Source organism: Micromys minutus, assembly GCF_963924665.1.
Source record: "Micromys minutus genome assembly, chromosome: X".
NCBI lineage: Eukaryota > Metazoa > Chordata > Mammalia > Rodentia > Muridae > Micromys > Micromys minutus.
Window position 1 is genome coordinate 49,308,749 of NC_137970.1, and position 18,909 is coordinate 49,327,657.

Sequence of the window (18,909 nt, forward strand, 5' to 3'; positions counted from 1 at the left end):
CCAGTTTGTTTCTGTGCCCTTAGAGAATAGGGGTATAAGGTACCACGAAATTCTCTTATGCTACACCTCCACAGAACTCCCTGCCTGCTCCCAGCCCAACCTCTCCTCCATCCATCTCCCACTTACTGCTTCCCAGACACCGTCCCCTTCCTACACCACTGCCAACCGAGCCCACCCAACCTCCTCTTTTTTTTTAAAGATGTATTTATTTATTATATATAAGTACACTGTAGCTGTCTTCAGACACACCAGAAGAGGACATCAGATCCCATTACAGATGGTTTGTGGGGGTGTGTGGTTTGTGGTTGCTGGGAGTTGAACTCAGGACGTCTGGAAGAGCAGTCAGTGCTCTTAACCACTGAGCCATCTCTCCAGCCCCTCAACCTCCTGTTCTATACAAGTGCTGGAAGCTGGAAGGGTAGATTGGGAAGGACAAGTTCCACGGCTGGAAGATCTGGTACCTGATCCAGTAAAAGGAAGTACACAGGACCCAGTCCCTCATCCCAGTATTAACTAGATCACGGGGGTTCTTTACTACTTCTACCCTAGCTGAAGGAAAATTTAGTTGTCAGCGTTTTCTAAGACCTGGATGGAAAATAGGCATTTAGGGTACTACTGAGGTGTATCTTCTCTGGTTCTAACCATTCCCAATACCGGAGCTCTCCAGACCCCGCCCCTTCACCCTGACCCCACCCTAGTCCTACCCTCCATGCCATCACAAACACCCCATCATAGGCAGGCTGTGATGAAAGCTTGAAGCTCTGGCCCAAACCCTCAGGCCTTCATTCACAGCACCCATCTAGACTTGGGCATCAGTTTCAACAGGTCTCCTCGGACAGGACCTGAATCCCGGAGCTATGTCTGAAAATCAAGAGCCCAGGACCTCTGAAGCAGAACACAGTGCAGTGGACTTCCCGGAGTTCAAAGATGAAGAATGCTGGCTTTTTAAAGGTAAAGACCTACTTACATTTTTATAGTTACTAAAAGGGGGGAAATGACTGCTCTGGGCATGAGTCCAGGGACACTGTTTCTTTCAGATTTCCCAGGAGCAAAGAGGAAACCATCTCCTTTCTCCCCAGGTTTCTCATTTCGCATGCCACCTCTCCTTAGATATCTAATTAATATCCTTAGTTTTCTCCAAAGCTGTTAAACTAAACCAGAGAGTCCCTTTAACTGGAGGTAACCAGAATGATGAACAACACAAACTTTTACGAAAAGAACTAGGTCAGTATTACATAGTAAACCGTGTGGACCTACAGGTGGGAGACTGTTGGAAAGAATTGCTGTTATAGATTAGAATGTTCCAGTGTCAGCTGGCAGTTACTGTCCTCTTTCTACGTCCTCCTCAAATGTGGGTCATCTGCTATTGCTCCTAGATAAAATTGAAGGACCTACTCAAGAACAATAACAAAACCCCTATAAACGAAGACATTTAACATATACTTTAGATTCAGTTTTCTTCTTAAGAAAGTAATCGGGAAGCCTGGCAATGGTGGCACATGCCCTTAATCCCAGTGCTCAGGAGGCAAAGGCTAAGTACAAGGCCACCCTGGTCTACATACTGAGTAAAAGGAGAGCCAGGAATACACAGAGAAAGAAACCCTGTGTTGGAAATAACAAAACAAAACAAGAAATAGAAAGTGAGCTGGATGTGGTAGCATATACCTTTAACATCAGCCTCTTGGAAGGCAGAGGTAGGCGGATCTCTTCGAGTCTGAAGCTAGCCTGCTCTACATACTAGCTATGAGAACTCTAGGCCAGCTAGATCTATACAGCGAGACGCTACTTTAAAACAAACAAACAAACAAACAAACAGAAACATACAGTTGCTTAGCCTTTCCCCATAACCGCCTCACTGGCAATAAAACCTGCACATTCTTGCTCCTGTACCTCCTAAAACATGGAATAATACATGTAAGGATATTTTCAAAGTGCTTTGACTTCTAAGATGTTAAATACAAGTTTTATTTACATTTGAGTCTGTGTATGTTTTAATTCTGTTTGCCTTCTCTCTCTCTCTCTCTCTCTCTCTCTCTCTCTCTCTCTCTCTCTGCCTCTGTCTCTGTCTCTGTCTGTCTGTCTCTCTGTGTCTCTGTCTCTCTGTGTCTCTCTGTGACTCTGTCTCTCTCTCTCTCTGTCTCTGTCTCTTTACTCTCCCTCTCTCTTGTTTCTTTCACAGTTCTGGGCATCTAGTCTAGGCTTTTGGGCAAGTATTGCACCTCGGAGCCCACCCCCTTCATATTTTTGGCTCTGTTGTTGTTGTCATTTTGGTTTTTATTTGTTTTACCTTCATGTTAAGCCTTCATGGGAATGAGCTCCAGCATCTCAGGTTCTCTCCCATTAGCACAGAAGTGCCTCAATCATTTCAAGGATCTAACTTGTTCAAAAGAGTGCTAAGTATGCTCAAATTAACTTAGGGCTTAAGGAATTGTTTTGCAAGTTTACTCACATGTAGTCAAAAGCAATAAATGAAAAAATACTATTTTTTCTTGGTATGTATAAACACAAAATTTAAAACACTAAAAAAGTAGTAAAAGACAACTTAAAATTTTTTCCTTTTATAGTCTTCTTAGTTTAAAGGGTCCAATCTCCAACTATTCCATAGGTTGTTAACAAATATCTCTGGTTGTTTTTAGCTTCAACAATATCATTGAGTATGTAGGGATCTCCTGTCCCCAGCAGTTCAAGCTCAAGAGGCCTTCCAACCCAACTTCTTCTCCTTCCTACCACCCTTTGCTTCATATCTGCATTTTCACATCTTATTTTTCATGATTACAGATGACACCAATAAACAGGAAGATGAGTCACTGGGGTAAGTTGTGCAATGCTTCATTCACATGAGCGACGGTCATCTTTGTGTCAGCAGCTGATTTTCACCCAAGTGAACAAGAAGCACATCCCACACTACCTTGCTACATGATCTGATGTACAGCAGAAATGTATACTTCCATGAGACATCCTAGAGCAGTAGCTGGGAGTATATCACACTTTTTTTAAACCCAATAGAAAAGAGCCTTTGGTCTTCTCATGGATTGAAACTGGTAATTTGCTATGACTTTAAAAAAAAAAAAGTGTTACTGCAATAAGGCTAAAAATTTTACTTTGGATTTTTATTTCTCAAAGTGTTCTAAAGCCCTTGTTATGAACATGGTAGATAGCAATTTCTCTTTTGTAACCAGTTTTCAGGGTGTGGGGGGATGTTGCCAAGGTCAGGTGCGGTCTAGTTGCTAAGGCTAGTGAATGAGGCATAGTGTCCCAGAGAACTGATAACTGAACTCCTAGAAACTCTAGGAGGAAAATGGAGCCTATTTATTTCATGAGAACAGAGAGTGGGAACACAGCACAGCCACCCTGACTCGCAGAATCCTGGTCTAATTGCCTTGCAAAGCACACATTCTCTGCTGTGGATAGTCTAGCCGCAAAATTTCAACATAGTTAAATCATTTAGTGACCACTGACGAATCTGTTCCTGTTAGAAATATTGGGAATCAAAATTAGGCTAGTAATTGTGACCTGAACCAAAACCAAGAACAAACTGTATAAAATTTCAAAACTGAAGCTTTTAAAAGAAAAGCATTTATGGAACAAAATATATCTATCAGGTAAGCTGGCAGAAGTGTAGTAATGTTTGGGGCAATTAAACTAGTACAAAGTGTGGTCAAAAAACACTCACCTCATTACTTCAGTTCTTTAATTTATACAGTACAAAGGTTGCTCTAGGTGCCACCCTTCAGCTTTTATATTTTGTTCAAGGCATTTTCTGAAGTCAATCATAGTTATTCAATCACTTATCTTGTTTTCAGCCCCTGCTTTTACTTTAAGTAGCAGATTAGCATGTGGGTTTCTGAATTGCATGGAATCTAGTGTTGAGACAAATAACGAACGCTCCAGTATATTTATTATTATTACACTTTTCTCTAGCCACACTGAATTTCTTCACCTGCAAGATATTCTTCAAGAGGACAAAGTCAGCAGTACCAGTGACAGTGACAACGGCCAAGCTGTAAGTGCTCCAAGGAAGTTTTCCAAGGAAGACAGAAACACACCAAAATGGGACCCTGAAAAACAAATGTCAAGGGTGGATGAGCTCTAAGCATGATACAACAGACATGGTATTAGGATAATGATGTCCACTGAAAAATGAACCACACTGAAGATGTATTTAAATGATGGCCAATTGTTTTCCTCCCATAAATCCTTCTTGGGGCCTTTAAAAGGAGAGAGAAGGGAGGAGTGGAGGGAGGGAGGGAGGGAGGGTGTGAGAGAGAGAGAGAGAGATGATACATAGACAGTTAAGTACTTAGAGAATATGTGTATATATTTCTATTAAATTTCATATTTTAAAATTGAGCCCGTTCAAAACTGACAAGAGTTTTTGGTCTTACTAAATTAGACATACCTCCTTATATCAATCACATAAAAATGACATTTATTTATGATAATTATGTGTTCAGGGCCAAGGAAATGGCTTAGTGGGCAAAGGTGCTAGCCACATGTGCCTGGCAAGCCAAGTTTGGTCCTCGGAACCCATAGGCAAACAGAAAGATGTGTGGAGCCAGCCAGGTGACTCGGTGGTGAAGGCACTTTCCACAAAATCTGACAACCCCAGTTTGATCCCTGAGAAGCACCTGATGGAAGGAGAGAACAGACATTTTTAAGTTGTCTTCTGACCTCCTCCCAAATACCCAAGTATACACAAAGACACAGAAAATAAATAAGTACATGTAATTTTAAAAGATTTTATCTTTAAGATTTATTTTCCTTTGTGATTGTGTATACACAGGAGGGATAGTGCCTTCTGGGAGCAGAAGTAAGATTCTAGAGTTAGAAGTTATAAGAGCCTGTGTGCTAGTTGTACAATGTAGGTGCTGGAAATTGAGCTCATGCTAACTCTCCAGCCCATATTGCAATCACTTTAGAAAGCCTCACTTTAAAATTTTCCAAACAAATCTGGGGGAGAGGGGAGGTCATGGGAAAATGGGGGGAGGGGAGAACAAAAAGGAGTAGAAGGAGGGGGAAATGCAGCCAAAATGTTGTGTATGAGAGAAGAATTTTTAAAAATCCAAACAAACTGATAATGTGTTTAAAGAACTGGAACAGTGGGAGACTATGAATCAAGTCATATATGAATCAAGGACTTGTGATGGTGTGACCCACCCTGGAGAGGATTTAGAGCTAATGAGGAGGCTTGGGCTAGAGAGATGGCCCAGTGGTTAAGAATGCTGTGACTCTTCCAGAGGACCAAAGCTTGATACCAGCACCCACATTATCTGGCTCATGACAAACTATAACTCCAGCTCCAGGAGTATCCAGTGCCTTAGGTCTCTTTGGGCCAGCTAGCCTGCACTGTGCAGTATGGCAGAAACAAGTGGCTGCTATATGCCTACCCTGAAACCAGGACACTAGCCCTGGAGAGCTAAGGTGAATGAGACCTGAACAGATATAATCCCCCCCGTTCTTTGCTTATTTATTTCTAAGATAAGGTCTCACTATGGTAGACCAGGCTGGTCTCAAACTCACAGAGATCTGGTTACCTCTGCCTCCTGAGGGCTGGTGGGATTAAAAACTGGGCCTTGAGGCCTCAGTCCTGCTTCCACTTTACCAGGGCTGGGACTGAAGATGTACATCACCACATTGACTTCCTTTTGGGGTTTTGAAAGAAATAAAATAAATGTAAACAGTGATAAAAGTCAATTGAGGATTATAGTCAGCAAACAAAGCCACTAAATTATTCTAGAACCAACTCAAATTTCTTCAGGGTATCTGGTACTTTCATTAATGTGAGCAATCTACCACTACAAGAGCACTGTACCCAAGGCCCACTTTCTCAAAACTTATCAAGGTATGTACACTAATGATCTTGATGTGGGAGAGAAGCAGCGATCTGGTTATAAGACACAATGGTTTACCAAGCTTTGGCCCAGCTTTATTCTCATCGGTTAAGACTATCAACTCTAGGATTAACATTAAGACAAAAGTCCTCTTTTGATGGCCAAAAATTTGACTCGCCCCTATGTCGCTATCACCCCATAGGGATGGACTGAAGAAAATGATGAGACCAGTCACAGTGACAGCGACATTGATGATGATAATGTGAAAGTCATCATTGGTAACATTAAAGCATACTCCTCCATGTATATGTATGTATTCTTAAGTGTCCTTGGGTTGTGGGATATCCAGAGAGGAGAAATGCAATAGGAGTTGGCTGTTCATTAACTGTATTTAGTCTTATCCTTGGTATCAGTTAAAAAGAAATGTCTGAAGATGATGAAGTCTGTAGTGATGTGTTTTAGTCTAGTTCCACACACCAGTTGCAATATGCTGCTGCTCCTTTATGGGATACACTGTTTTTGTCTACTCTATTCTTTGTGTATCTTTTCTCACAGATGAGTTTGGTATAAAATGATTTAGGATTTTGCTTTTGTAGGTATGGCTCTCATTTTTGTAGGAAGTCAGAGAGTTCAAAAAGTAAAAGAGACCACGAGTCTATTTCTACTAATGGAGCTTCTCGTGAGTACAAGCAATGGCCTAGAGAAGAACTTTCATGTTCTGTCCTTTCAGTACTTTTATCTGTCATATGCTAGTGAAGACACACATTTGAGCTCTCTTTTTCCTTTAAAATGGGGATATAGGCAGGTGAAATAGTGCACACCTTTCATTCTAGCACTTGGGAGGAAGAAGCAGGAAAATCTCGGAGTTCTAGACCAACCTGCTGCACATAGTAACTTCCACTTGCCTCTGCCTCCCAGAGTGCTGGTGGGATAAAGGCTGGCCATGAGCTCCCCATCAGTCCTGCCTCCACCTCACCAGTGCTGGGACTATAGATGTGCATCGCCACATTCAGATTTCTTCTTGAGAGCTATGCAGAGCCCAATAGCTTCCAGGATGGTTAGGACTACATAGTAAGAGCCTTGTCTCAAAGAAGGTGAGTGTAGCTAGACTGTCTTAGTTCAAATATAAATGGGTTCTATTTTCATGTGTGTGCATGAATGACTTTCATGTCTCTTTAAATTGTTGGATTTAGCTTATTGTTAATTGATTACGCTATCTCTATATTCTAGGGAGAGGTTCACTAATCTGAACTCACAAGCTGTCCAAGACCTGGAAGTAACTGAATCAGGTATCTTTCTTGCCCTTTGAAATTGTTATTGAAGTCACACATTGCATCCTTTAAAGGCAGGTGTAGCGGTGCACATCTTTAAGCCTAGCAGTCCAGCACTCAGAGAGGCAGACAGACAAGAACCCGTGAGTTCAGACCAACATGATCTACATATCAAGTTCTAGGTAAGCTAGGGCTAAATAGTGAGACCCTATCAAATAAAGAAAGAAAGAATAAGCCAGTCAAGGGAAAAATCAGGATGTAGCTTACTAGGTATAGTACTTGCCTTGCACGAATGAAGTCCTTGGTTAGAGTCCTTAGTACTACAAAAGCAGAGGATAATGTAATTCCAGTATCCAAGAGACAGAAGGCACCTTATCTCATTCCAAGGATGGTCTAGGCAGTCCAAGAACATCAAAGGTAAGGAAGAGACACAAATGGCCATTGTTCCCACGAATTGCACTGTACTTCGACCACAAGGGAGAACTCCAGCTCAAGGACTGTCCCTGGTGATATAGCTCCTTTCCTCCTCAGACATCTCCAGATAAGCACCCCTCCCCTCTCCTTGGTTAACAAACCAAGTTCAAGGCTCTGCAGTCTGGTCAAGGAGCAGCCCTAGCAGGCTGGTTCAGCCAAGCTCCCTGAAGAATAGATGAGGTCTTCACCTGCAGGGACCATACTGGGAGAAGTAGTTATCAAGGTAAAGAAAAGGAAATGAGAACTGAGAAGAAACAAGTTATAGGATTATGTCAAGCTGCTCACAATCACATATCATTTCAGCTCCAGGAGACCCAACTCCCTTCGCTTCTGTAGGCACTAGTACTTGTAGACATTTTAATCCCAATTTGAGATTTTTTTAAACCTTTGATCATTTCATTTTTGAATAAAAGGCACACAACTTTTATTATTTACAATAAACCTTAAACAGCACAAAAGCTGAACAGACATAGCACTCATGTGTGCCCACACAAAGACGTATGATTTTTAAAATAATAAAACACCATAAACATGTTCCTGGGAAGAAGGAAGGCAAATAGTTATTGGCTAAGCCTGGCATTAGGTAAAACTGAGGTTTAGTAATGAAACCAATGTGATTTCTTTATTATATGTTTATCTTAAAAGGTAAAGTCACATTTCACACAAAGGAAAAGAATTTTATAGTTTCTGTAGTGCCTTCGTTCTTCCACATCATCAGAAGTATAGTTTACGAAGCAAACCATTGACAACATCCATAGGTAAAAAAGGAAACAGACATTTAACTGTTTAACATTCCATGTATTGGTGCATCCTCTTACGTGCATGCACACACATAGGTTTGAAAGTATGCCGCTTAACCAGCTGCATCCCCGGCCCCATACTGCATTTTTACTTAGGCATCTGATACATCTGAAATACTGATGATTGGCCTTTAATATAAACAATCAGCTGGATGCTGGTGGCACACACCTTTAGTCCCAGTGCTCAGGAGGTAGAGGCAGGCAGATCTCTGTGAGTTCGAGGCCAGCCTGGTCTACAAAGCAGGTTCCAGGACAGCCAGGGTTGTTACACAGAAAAACCTTGCCTCAAAAAAATAAAACAAACCACCCAAACAAAAAACACAGAGAGAGAATCGGCAAGATTTGGTAGTCCTTGGAAGGCCCCTTTTCTAAAGGTGTGTACCAGGGAGGCATTATGAAAAATAGAAAATAATTGAAAACCTTTCTTCCACAGACAATGCCATCAACCCCACTGATTAAACAAGCAAGGATCAGAAAAGTGTCACGATTTCCTATCCTTATGGCCTTGTCCATAAATGAAGTCGTAATGGAAAAATATATTTATATCCTCGTTTTTAAAGACAATGCCATCATCTTTATACACCCACCTGAAAGAAAATCTATACCAAACTGCTAATACAAATGGAAAGACCTTAATTTCAGACCTGGCTGTTTTGAAAATTAGAAATCCTCGTTCAAAATGAAAATCACCCCCAAAACAATCTAAAGTGCCAACTAGGGGAGTTTGTTGCTTGCAGAAAGTCAAATAAAATCTGCTTGAAACCTTTGTGTGACTGTTTTCTAAGCCATTGCCCCTTCCTTGTCATGCTAATTATGCTAATTACTTCGATTTTTCTCTTCCCTTCCCTTCCCTTCCCTTCCCCTTTTGTTTGGTTTGGTTTGTTGGTTAGTTGGTTTTTAGAGACAAGGTTTCTCTATGTAGTCCTGGATGTCCTAGAACTCACTCTGTAGACCAGAGATCTGTACTTCTGCCTCCAGAGTGTAAGAATTAAAAGCATGCACTTTCACAACCAACTTTTTTTCTTTTCTTAAATGCTGGCTCATGCCTTTAATCCCAGCACAAATCCAGAGGCAAAAGCCTGTGGGTCCTTAAATTAAAAGCCAGCCTGCTCTACACAGTGAGTTCTAGTCCAGGGCTACATAGTGAGATCCTGTCTCAAAATAAACTTTAATTACTTTACTTGAGTAGATTCATTTCTTATATTTTTTGTTGCTTTTGTTAAGTATACTGAGAACACAAATACTATAACAATGTGAAAAACAAAACTATTGAAGATCGAGTTGTTAGCTTCGGTGTGTAATTTTTTTATTAAATTGTTCATATGTATTTACATTTCAAATGTTATCCCCTTTTTCGGTTCCCCCTCCCCTCTGCCCCCTCCCCCTACTTCTTATGAAAGTGCTCCCCCTCCCACCCACCCACTCCCACTTTGACACCCTACACTGGGGAAGCAAGCCTTCACAAGACCAAGGGTTTCTCCTCCAATTGATGCCAAACAATGCTACATATGCGGCTGGAGCCATGGATCACCCCCCGCCCCCCCTTCTGGTGTGTACTCTTTGGTTGGTGATTTACTTGCTGGGTGCTCTGTGGGGGTTGGTCTGTTGATATTGTTGTTCTTCTTATAGGGTTGCAAACCCCTTTAGCTCCTTTCTCTAACTCCTCCATTGGGGTTCCTGTGTTCAGTCCAGTGGTTAGCTGCGAGCATCTTTATCTGTATCAGTATGGCTCTGGCAGATCCTCTCAGGAGACATCCATATCAGGCTCCTGTCAGCAAGCACTTCTTGGCATCCACAATATTGTCTGAGTTTGGTGGTTACATATGGGACGGATCCCCAGGTGGGGCAGTCTCTGGATGGACTTTCCTTCAGTCTCTGCTCCACACTTTGTCTCTATATTTCCTCCTGTGAATATTTTTGTTCCCCCTTCTAAGAAGGACTGAAGCATCTGCACTTCGGTCTTCCTTCTTGAGCTTCATGTGGTCTGTGGATTGTATCTTGGATATTCCTAGCTTTAGGGCTAATATCCACTTATCAGTGAGTGCATACCACATACCATGGGTGTATTTTTGTGACTGGGTTACCTCACTCAGGACAATATTTTCTAGTTCCATCCATTTGCCTAAGAATTTCATGAACTCATTATTTTTAATAGCTGAGTAGTACTCCATTGTGTAAATGTAACACATTTTCTGTATCTATTCCTTTGTTGAAGGACATCTGGTTTCTTTCCAGCTTTTGGCTATTATAAATAAGGCTGCTATGAACATGGTGGAGCATGTGTCCTTGTTAGATGTTGGAGCATCTTTGGGGAATATGCCCAGGAGTGGTATTGGTATGTAATTTTTTATTTGCAAGTTTTTTACAAGAAACTTTTAATTTAAAAAAAAAGAAAATACTTTAAGATGTTAGAAAAAATTTAAGAATACATTGCAATCACTCTTGCCTTACCAATGAGAAGTATTTTTCCAGATCATGTCACCAATTATAAAAATGAAAATCATTGTGCTTGCTGTTTTACAATAAATATTCAAATGCCTAGACTTTAAAAATGGATAAATCTGGGGAAGGGAAATTGCTGGAGTGAACTACCCTGGTTGGTGGCTGAACCAGTGAGAGGATCTTCAATATTTGTAGAATTTCAAAATTTTCAAATTATCCTTATTTTTATTCCATGTGCATTGGTGCTTTGCCTGCATGCAATCTGTGTGATGGTATAGGATCCCTTAGAGCTGCAGTTACAGACAGCTGTGAGCTGTTATGTGGGTGCTAGAAATTGAACCTGGGTCCTCCGGACCCCTGGAAGAGCAACCAGCGCTCTTAACCTCTAAGCCATTTCTGTATCCCCAAAATTCTGAAGTTTTAAATACCCATATAGTAGATCTATGATTTTGTTGCACACAGACAGTGGTTAGGAAAGAGCTTTTATTGTTTGGTCAGCAGTTAGAGTCAACAGTTGGTTTGGGGTGGGTGTGGGGGTGGGCTGTTCTCAACCAAGTGATTCAGAACATTTACTTTTCAAACTCTGACGTGAGGAGCTCTTGCCTTAAAAGTTACAGTTAAATCTCCTTATTATAAATGGGTGGAGTACGCAGGGCTCCTTTCTTCCTGAATCAGAAACCAGCCGAAACCAAGTAAACACCAGTTTGTCTACTTCCTCCTCTCACTTTGCAATCTTTACTTCTATTGTTCCATCTATCGGGGAAACTGCTACTCAGCCGCTGCCTGTGGTGCACAAGAAAGTTGAAGTACACAATTCACATTATAAAAGATTTACTACTGGACTTGCTTAGGAGATATTAATGCACACAAAGTAGAATTTAGCAAGGAACTGCTTCCTCCGAAACGCCTGGAAGGTAAGTGGGCTTGTTAGAGCAAAGGGGAACTTAGCATCCCTAGGATGGTGAGTTTGTTTACCAGGAGCCTTTAGGCTCCATTCCCATAACAAAGGAGATAATTTAGGAACTCATTCATTAGTCTGCATACCAAGAGGCAACGTGTGGTTTAGTAACCCAGAAAATTAGGAGCTGATAAGCAGCTCAGGCACTTCCTGGTCTCTGTGCACTCCTAACTTGCAAGAGCTTTGGAGTCAGGGCTAGATTTCAAAGGATTCCTCCATGAGCTTTGAGAGCCAAGCAGAAAACCAGAATAAGACTGATAGAAAGTCTCTACCAGCACAGTGCTTAGCGACTTTTGTCCAGAGAATAGACCCTCCTTCAACTAGAGCAATGCCCAAAAGAGCTAAGAGTACTTCTCTCAGTTATGACCCCAGAGCTACAGGGACACCAGTATGCAAAAACAGCCTGGGAGAGGTTCAAACAACAGGCTGGAACTGACAAGAAGTGCTGAGTCAGCCATGCTTAGCCTTGTGGACTCAAGGTAGTCCTTGTGTCTAGAAGGCAGAACTTGGAGCCAAAGTTTGCTCTTGAGCCAGCTCTTTAAGGGACTTAAATTCAGTTCCCAGGTGTCTCAAAATTGCCTATAACTAGGTCCAAGAAATCCAATACTCTCTTCTGGTCTCCTCCAGAAACCCACCCCTGCCATCATAAATAAAAGTAAAATTCTTAAAATATACCTATAATGAGAGGGGGAGACAGCAATTAGATCCTGGAGTCCCCTCCTCGAGGAATATGTTAGTGCGTACCTTTAATCCCAGCAGTCAGAAGGCAGAGTCAAGTGAATCTCTAATTTAGATGCCAGCCTGGTCTACCTAATGAATTCCAAGCCAATCAGAATACAAAGTGAGAGACTGTCTTAAACAAAACAAATCAACATCAAAACCTTCCCCTGTTGGGAGAAGCTGATGGTACCCCATCCCTCCCTGGCAGTCTATAGGCAGTTAACAGTTGGTGAGAAAGGGAGAGAAAATCTGAGTGTATAACTACATATAGGGAGTCCATTCTCCTACAATTAAACCCCTTACCCAGGACTCTGGAAGCAACTGGAATGGAACTCTTTGGCGCATACACATTCACAGAGAAAGAACTGTTACCCTGTCATGTCTGGGGCTTATTTTGTATAATTTATCCCTTTCTTCTTCCCTATTTCTGATTTTTAGAATAAGTATATCTACCTAATAATGTCTATTACAATAAGGCCAAACATGTGCATAGTCAAAGAGTTAGAGAAAGGGAAGGTGGGACCAGTTACTCTCCACAGGAAGATTCACACAACCACAGTGCTCTTCGTAGTTTAAATTCACATTCTTCTAATCCAACCAATAATCCAAGCAAAACTTCAGATGCACCTTATGATTCTGCAGATGATTGGTCTGAGCACATTAGCTCATCTGGAAAGAAACACTACTACAGTTGCCGCACAGAAGTTTCACAGTGGGAGAAACCAAAAGAGTGGCTTGAAAGAGAACAGAGACAAAAAGAAGCAAATAAGTTGGCAGTTAATAGTTTCTCAAAAGACAGGGATTACAGAAGAGGTGATGCACTCAGCAGCCGCTAGTGGGTTCACCAGTGGAATGGAAGACAAGCATTCCAGCGATGCCAGTAGTTTGCTCCCACGGAATATTTTGTCTCAGACAAGCAGACACGATGACAAAGACTACATACTGCCAAGAGCAGAGACTCACAGTAGCTCTACGCCAGTTCAGCACCCCATCAAACCAGTGGTTCATCCAACTGCTGCCCCAAGCACTGTTCCTTCTAGTCCATCAGTCTGATCACCAGCCAAAGACATCATTTGATGCTAATGGAGCATCCACTTTATCCAAACTGCCTACACTCACAGCTTCTCTCTACACAGAAAACAGAGAGAAAAGAATCTGCTCCAGGAGACAAATCAGTATCACATTCTTCCACATCTTCAGCCTCTGGCCTGAACCCTACATCTGCGTCTCCAACATCTGCTGCAGCAGTACCTGTTTCTCCCGTTCCACAATCAACAATATCTCCATTACTTCAGGACCCAAATCTTTTTAGACAGTTGCTTCCTGCTTTGCAAACCACGCTACAACTTAATAATTCTAATGTGGACATATCCAAAATAAATGAAGCAGCGGTAACACAAGCTTCCCTGCAGTCTATCATCCACAAGTCTCTTACTGCTGGACCCTCTGCTTTCAACATCACCTTGCTGATTTCTCAAGCTGCCCAGCTTTCTACACAAGCCCAGCCATCTAATCAGTCTACTAATGTCTCTAACGTCTGATGCTTCATCCCCAAGATCCTATGTGTCTCCAAGAATAAGCACACCTCAAACTAACACACTCCCCATTGAACCTTTGATAAGTACTCTACCTGTTTCATCACAGCCAAAGATTAGTACTCCAGTTGTTAAGCAAGGACTAGTGTTACACAGCAGCCTGTAACTGCTGACAAGCAGCAGGGTCATAATCCTGTCTCTCCACGAAGTCTTCAGCGTTTAAGAAGCCAGAGAAGTCTGTCGCCTGGTCCAAATCATACTTGTAGCAGTAATGCATCAACTACAACTGTTGTAGCACAGACTGACTGCATCTGCTAGGCTTGCGTGCTCATTAACACCGACTCTAGCAGCACACTTCAACGATAATCTGATAAAACATGTTCAAGGGTGGTCTGAAGACCATGCAGAGAAACAGGCATCAAGACTGCGTGAAGAAGCCCATGATATGGGAAGTGTTCATATGTCAGAAATATGTACTGCGTTAAAAAATTTGAGATCATTAGTTCGAGTATGTGAAATTCAAGCAACTTTGCACGAACAGAGGATACTACTCTTGAGACAACAAATTAAGGAACTTGAAAAGTTAAAAAATCAGAATTCCTTCATGGTTTGAAGATGTGAATAATTGCACATGATCTCACAGAGGAACTGTAAATCTGTTGCCCAGTCATAACCTTTTGGGTTGCATTAAGTAGGCCGTGGACTGTTAAGCTGGGCAAATGAACTGACAGGGGACCAGGTCTGTGAGAGTCAATTCAGGGGAAAGAAACAAACTTGATTTGTAAAACCCTTGAAATGTAGATTTCTTGTAGATGTATTTTCACGTTGTAAATATGTTTTTTAGCATGAAGCCATGGGAAGTCATGTGTAACAGAGCTTAGATATCTGAAACTAATCAATGCTGAGGTGGCTAAATACCTAGCCTTTTACATGGAAACCTGTCTGCAAAATTAGCTTAAAAAAAAGAAAAAGAAAAAGAAAGAATTGGGGAGTTAATTTATCATTCAGAAATCTTGCATTTTTCAAAACTCCAGTGCAAGCGCCAGGTGATGTGTATCTGAGGATGGCTTTTGAACCTTATGAGCAGTGTTCAGATATCCTGGGACAGCTGGTCAGCACTGGCACCTGATCAAGGGCAGCACTGCTCCACTTGTTCACAAAGAAATGTTTTCTACAACAAAGACACATGCACCACAATGTTCATAGCAGCTCTATTTATAATAGCCAGAAGCTGGAAAGAACCCAGATGTCCTTCAGTACATGAATGGATACAAAAATTGTGGTATATTTACACAATGGAGTACTACTCAGCTATTATAAACAATGACTTTATGAAATTCTTAAGAAAATGGATGCATCTAGAGAATATCATCCTGAGTGAGATAACCCAGTCACAAATGAACGGACATAATATGCAGTCACTGATAATGGGATACTAACCCCAGAAAGCTCTGAACACCCCACAAGCAACTCAGAGACTATATGAAGTTCAAGAAAAACAAAGGATAAAAGAAAGAAAGAAAGAAAGAAAGAAAGAAAGAAAGAAAATGAAAAACCATTATGCTTAATCTTTACACACCAAGAAAACTTTGACTAATTCCAGGTTACATCTTCTTTTACATGTACTTTAAGCTCATTGTAACTAATAAGATCTTAATGCACACTATCAACCCTTTAAAAAAAATCAAGTACTGACAAAAATGTATTTGCATACTTTTATGCAGAAATGCTTAAAATCTGTACATTTATCTTTGTTTTTGAAAATAAAGTTGTTCAATTAAAAAAAAAAAAAGAAATGTTTTCATTCCTGTATGTCCCGTTCCCTCTGGAGTCCCTTGGCTTGATTTTATCTATTTTTTTAAGGTGCCCCTGTCCTTCCTGAGGGCACCATTGCTGTGGCAACTCTTCTATAACCTCCTCATTCCTATGTACAGCATCTGGAAGTTGCAGTGGTCGAGCATGACCCACGTGTGTACAAATTATTGAATCCCTTTTCACCCTGTAAGGATGGACTCCCACGTACTGCTGGGCAGGTGTGCTGAAAGCGCACTGACTGCTCTGATATGTGAAGTGGCCCAGTGAACACACTGTGGGAGGGAAAGGAGAAACCAAGCTAGTCAGATGTGAGTTGTATCTGTTGTAATAAACATGTTTAAACAAAATAAAACAATGTAATTTGATCATATGCACCCGTCTACTATCCTTTCTTATCCCTCTTACTTTCCCCCATAATTTGACCATAAACTAACAAGAAGTCCTGACTGCTTGCTAAACGCTTTCTGTTACTGAGGTAACTCATGGCCCAGCACCGCCACAGCCAACCTCAGGCAATGCTGGTCAGAATAAAAGACCACACATCCCTACCCTAACCCTGAGATTCACTCTATGTTATCCTCAGGTAGTCTTGAGTGGGTGACTGTCTGGATCTGCACACATTTCGCCTGTCACTGAGCATTTTGTATAGTTGCAGATACTATGTTCACATTCTTACTTATCTTCCATTGCCTGACACTTAACAAACGGAAAAGACAGCAAATTCTAGACTTTAGCTAAACATGGCAACACTTCAGAAGTTTCTAGCTAACCGACAATGGTTAAGTGATAAACAGCTTACTTAATTTTAGCAATATTTGAATTAAGAAGAAACATCTTTAAAATGAAGCTGCCAGATATGGTGGAGTGAGGAAGATGGATCTTTCTGAGTTCAAGGCCAGATGAGGCTATATGCTGAGGTTCCACCTCAAAAATAAATAGCTCGTAGATCAAAGCATGCCTTTAAAACTATTAAAGATTACAAAAAAAAAAGACAGACAGAGACTGAGTTCTATGCCAGCCTGAAACAGATAGAACCGGGCAGTGGTGGCACAAACCTTCGATCCCAGCACTTGGGAGGGAGAGGTAGGCCGATCTCTGTAAGTTCGAGGCTAGCCTGGTCTATAGAGTGAGTTCCAGGATAGCCAGGGCTGACATATATACATATAACCAAACAGATAAATATATGTATATGTACTTTGTTCCCACATTTTATATTGTCTGATTAGCATAGATACAACACCTTTTACTTAAAATTTTCATGTTCTACCACGATCCCACCATATTTTAGTTTTTGAATTAAACAACTTTATTTTTAAAAACAGAGATAAATGTTCATATTTTAAAAGCATTTTTGCATAAAACTACATGAATATATTTTTGTCAGTACTTGATTTTTTTTTTAAGGTTTGATAGTATGCATTGAAAACTTACTAGTTACAATGAGCATAAAGCACATATAAAACAAAATGTAACATGGAAATAGTTGAAATTTTCTTGGTGTGTAAAGATTAAACATAATGATTTTTAAATACCAAGGATTGCCACAAGGCTGCATTCTTAGCTCTTGAATTATTTAATGATTTAAGGTCTAGGTGTACCACACTCTGAGAGGGTGCTATATACTTATTTTTTTTTTCTAAGAAGGACTGAGGCTTCCACATTTTGGTCTTCCTTCTTTTTTAGCTTCATATGGTCTTATAGTTGTTTCTGGGGTGTTCAGAGCTTCCTGGGCCTAGTATCCAATTATCAGTGTCTGCATATTATGTCTGTTCTTTTGTGACAGGGTTACCTCACTCAGGATGATATTCTCTAGATGCAGCCATTTTCTTAAGAATTTGGTTAAGTCATTGTTTCTGATGGCTGAGTAGTACTCCATTGTGTAAATGTACCACAATTTTTGTATCCATTCATCTTCTGAAGGACATCTGGGTTCTTTCCAGCTTCTGGCTATTATAAATAGAGCCGCTATGAACATTGTGGTGCATATATCTTTGTTGTGTATTAAAGTGTCTCTGGGGTATATGCCCAGAAGTGGAATAGCTGGGTCTTCAGGTACTACTATATCCAATTTTCTGAGGTATCGCCAGACTGATTTCCAGAGTGGTTGTATTAGCTTGTAACCCCACCAACAGTGGAGAAGTGTTCCTCTTTCTCCACAGCCTCTCCAGCATCTGCTGTCACCTGAACTTTTGATTTTAGCCATTCTGACTGGTGTAAGGTGGAATCTCAGGGTTGTTTTGATTTGCATTTCCCTGATGACTAGGGATGTTGAGTACTTCCTTAGACGCTTCTCAGCCATTCAATATTCCTCAGTTGAGAATTCTTCGTTTAGATCTGTACATGATTTTTAATAGGATTGTTTGATTCTCTGGGCATATTTTAATTTTATTTGCATGCCTGTGTGGGCGTGCCTGTATGTGTGCGCGCGCACACATACCTGTCCTCAAGCACACATGCCTGTACGCATGCGTAAATACGTGTGTGTGTGTCTGTGTGTATGTTTATGTGTTGTGTTTGTGTGTATTTGGTTTGGGTGTGTGTGTGTGTGTGTGTGTGTGTGTGTGTGTGTGTGCGGGAGTGTGTGTGAAAGCTTTCAAGTCATCAGTGTGAGTACGGCCACTTGGCCAACGCCCAATGGCGGCCGTGACAGACAGGGAGTACGACAGCAGTGTGTAGCAATCGGAAGACGACTTTCAGGATTTTACTCTGTCCTAGAAAGGTAAGGCTCTTAAGCTCACTTTTGTAAAAAAAAAAAAAAAAAAAATGTGGTGATTTATGCCTGCACCTGGCTTTATTACTTATGACTATCTATATTTGCTTATTACTGTGAATTTAACAGAAAGGAGAAAATCGGGACTCTGTCTGGACAATGGTCTTTTGTTTCACATGTGCTACAGAGTTGCCTAGATACAAGTGTTTTCTTCGTTAGTAAAGACAATTTACTGTTTTCAAAAAGCCTCCAAGTAGGGATATGTAAGCTCCTGTTTTCTCCTAATGCCTACAACAGAGTTCCAGTGTGGTATAATTTGTGATATACATTGTAAATAATTACTGTTTCTCTGG

At 41.0% G+C, this 18,909-nt stretch overlaps 1 protein-coding gene and 1 pseudogene across 2 annotated transcripts; both read left to right on the forward strand.

Annotated features, from left to right (window-relative positions):
• Positions 1-857: 857 nt before the first annotated feature.
• Positions 858-6,406, forward strand: LOC308414934 (testis-specific protein TSX-like; the record flags this gene model as incomplete). Its single annotated transcript, XM_080910096.1, has 5 exons — positions 858-951; positions 2,779-2,812; positions 3,922-4,003; positions 6,034-6,109; positions 6,387-6,406. 5 exons carry the CDS (start codon positions 858-860, stop codon positions 6,404-6,406), a joined length of 306 nt encoding a protein of 101 aa, XP_080766222.1.
• Positions 6,407-6,429: 23 nt separating this feature from the next.
• Positions 6,430-15,197, forward strand: LOC308414935 (WW domain-containing adapter protein with coiled-coil-like; annotated as a pseudogene). The gene is made up of 4 exons: positions 6,430-6,560; positions 7,062-7,120; positions 11,670-11,732; positions 12,941-15,197. The product of its transcript is annotated as a WW domain-containing adapter protein with coiled-coil-like (transcript).
• Positions 15,198-18,909: the final 3,712 nt, after the last annotated feature.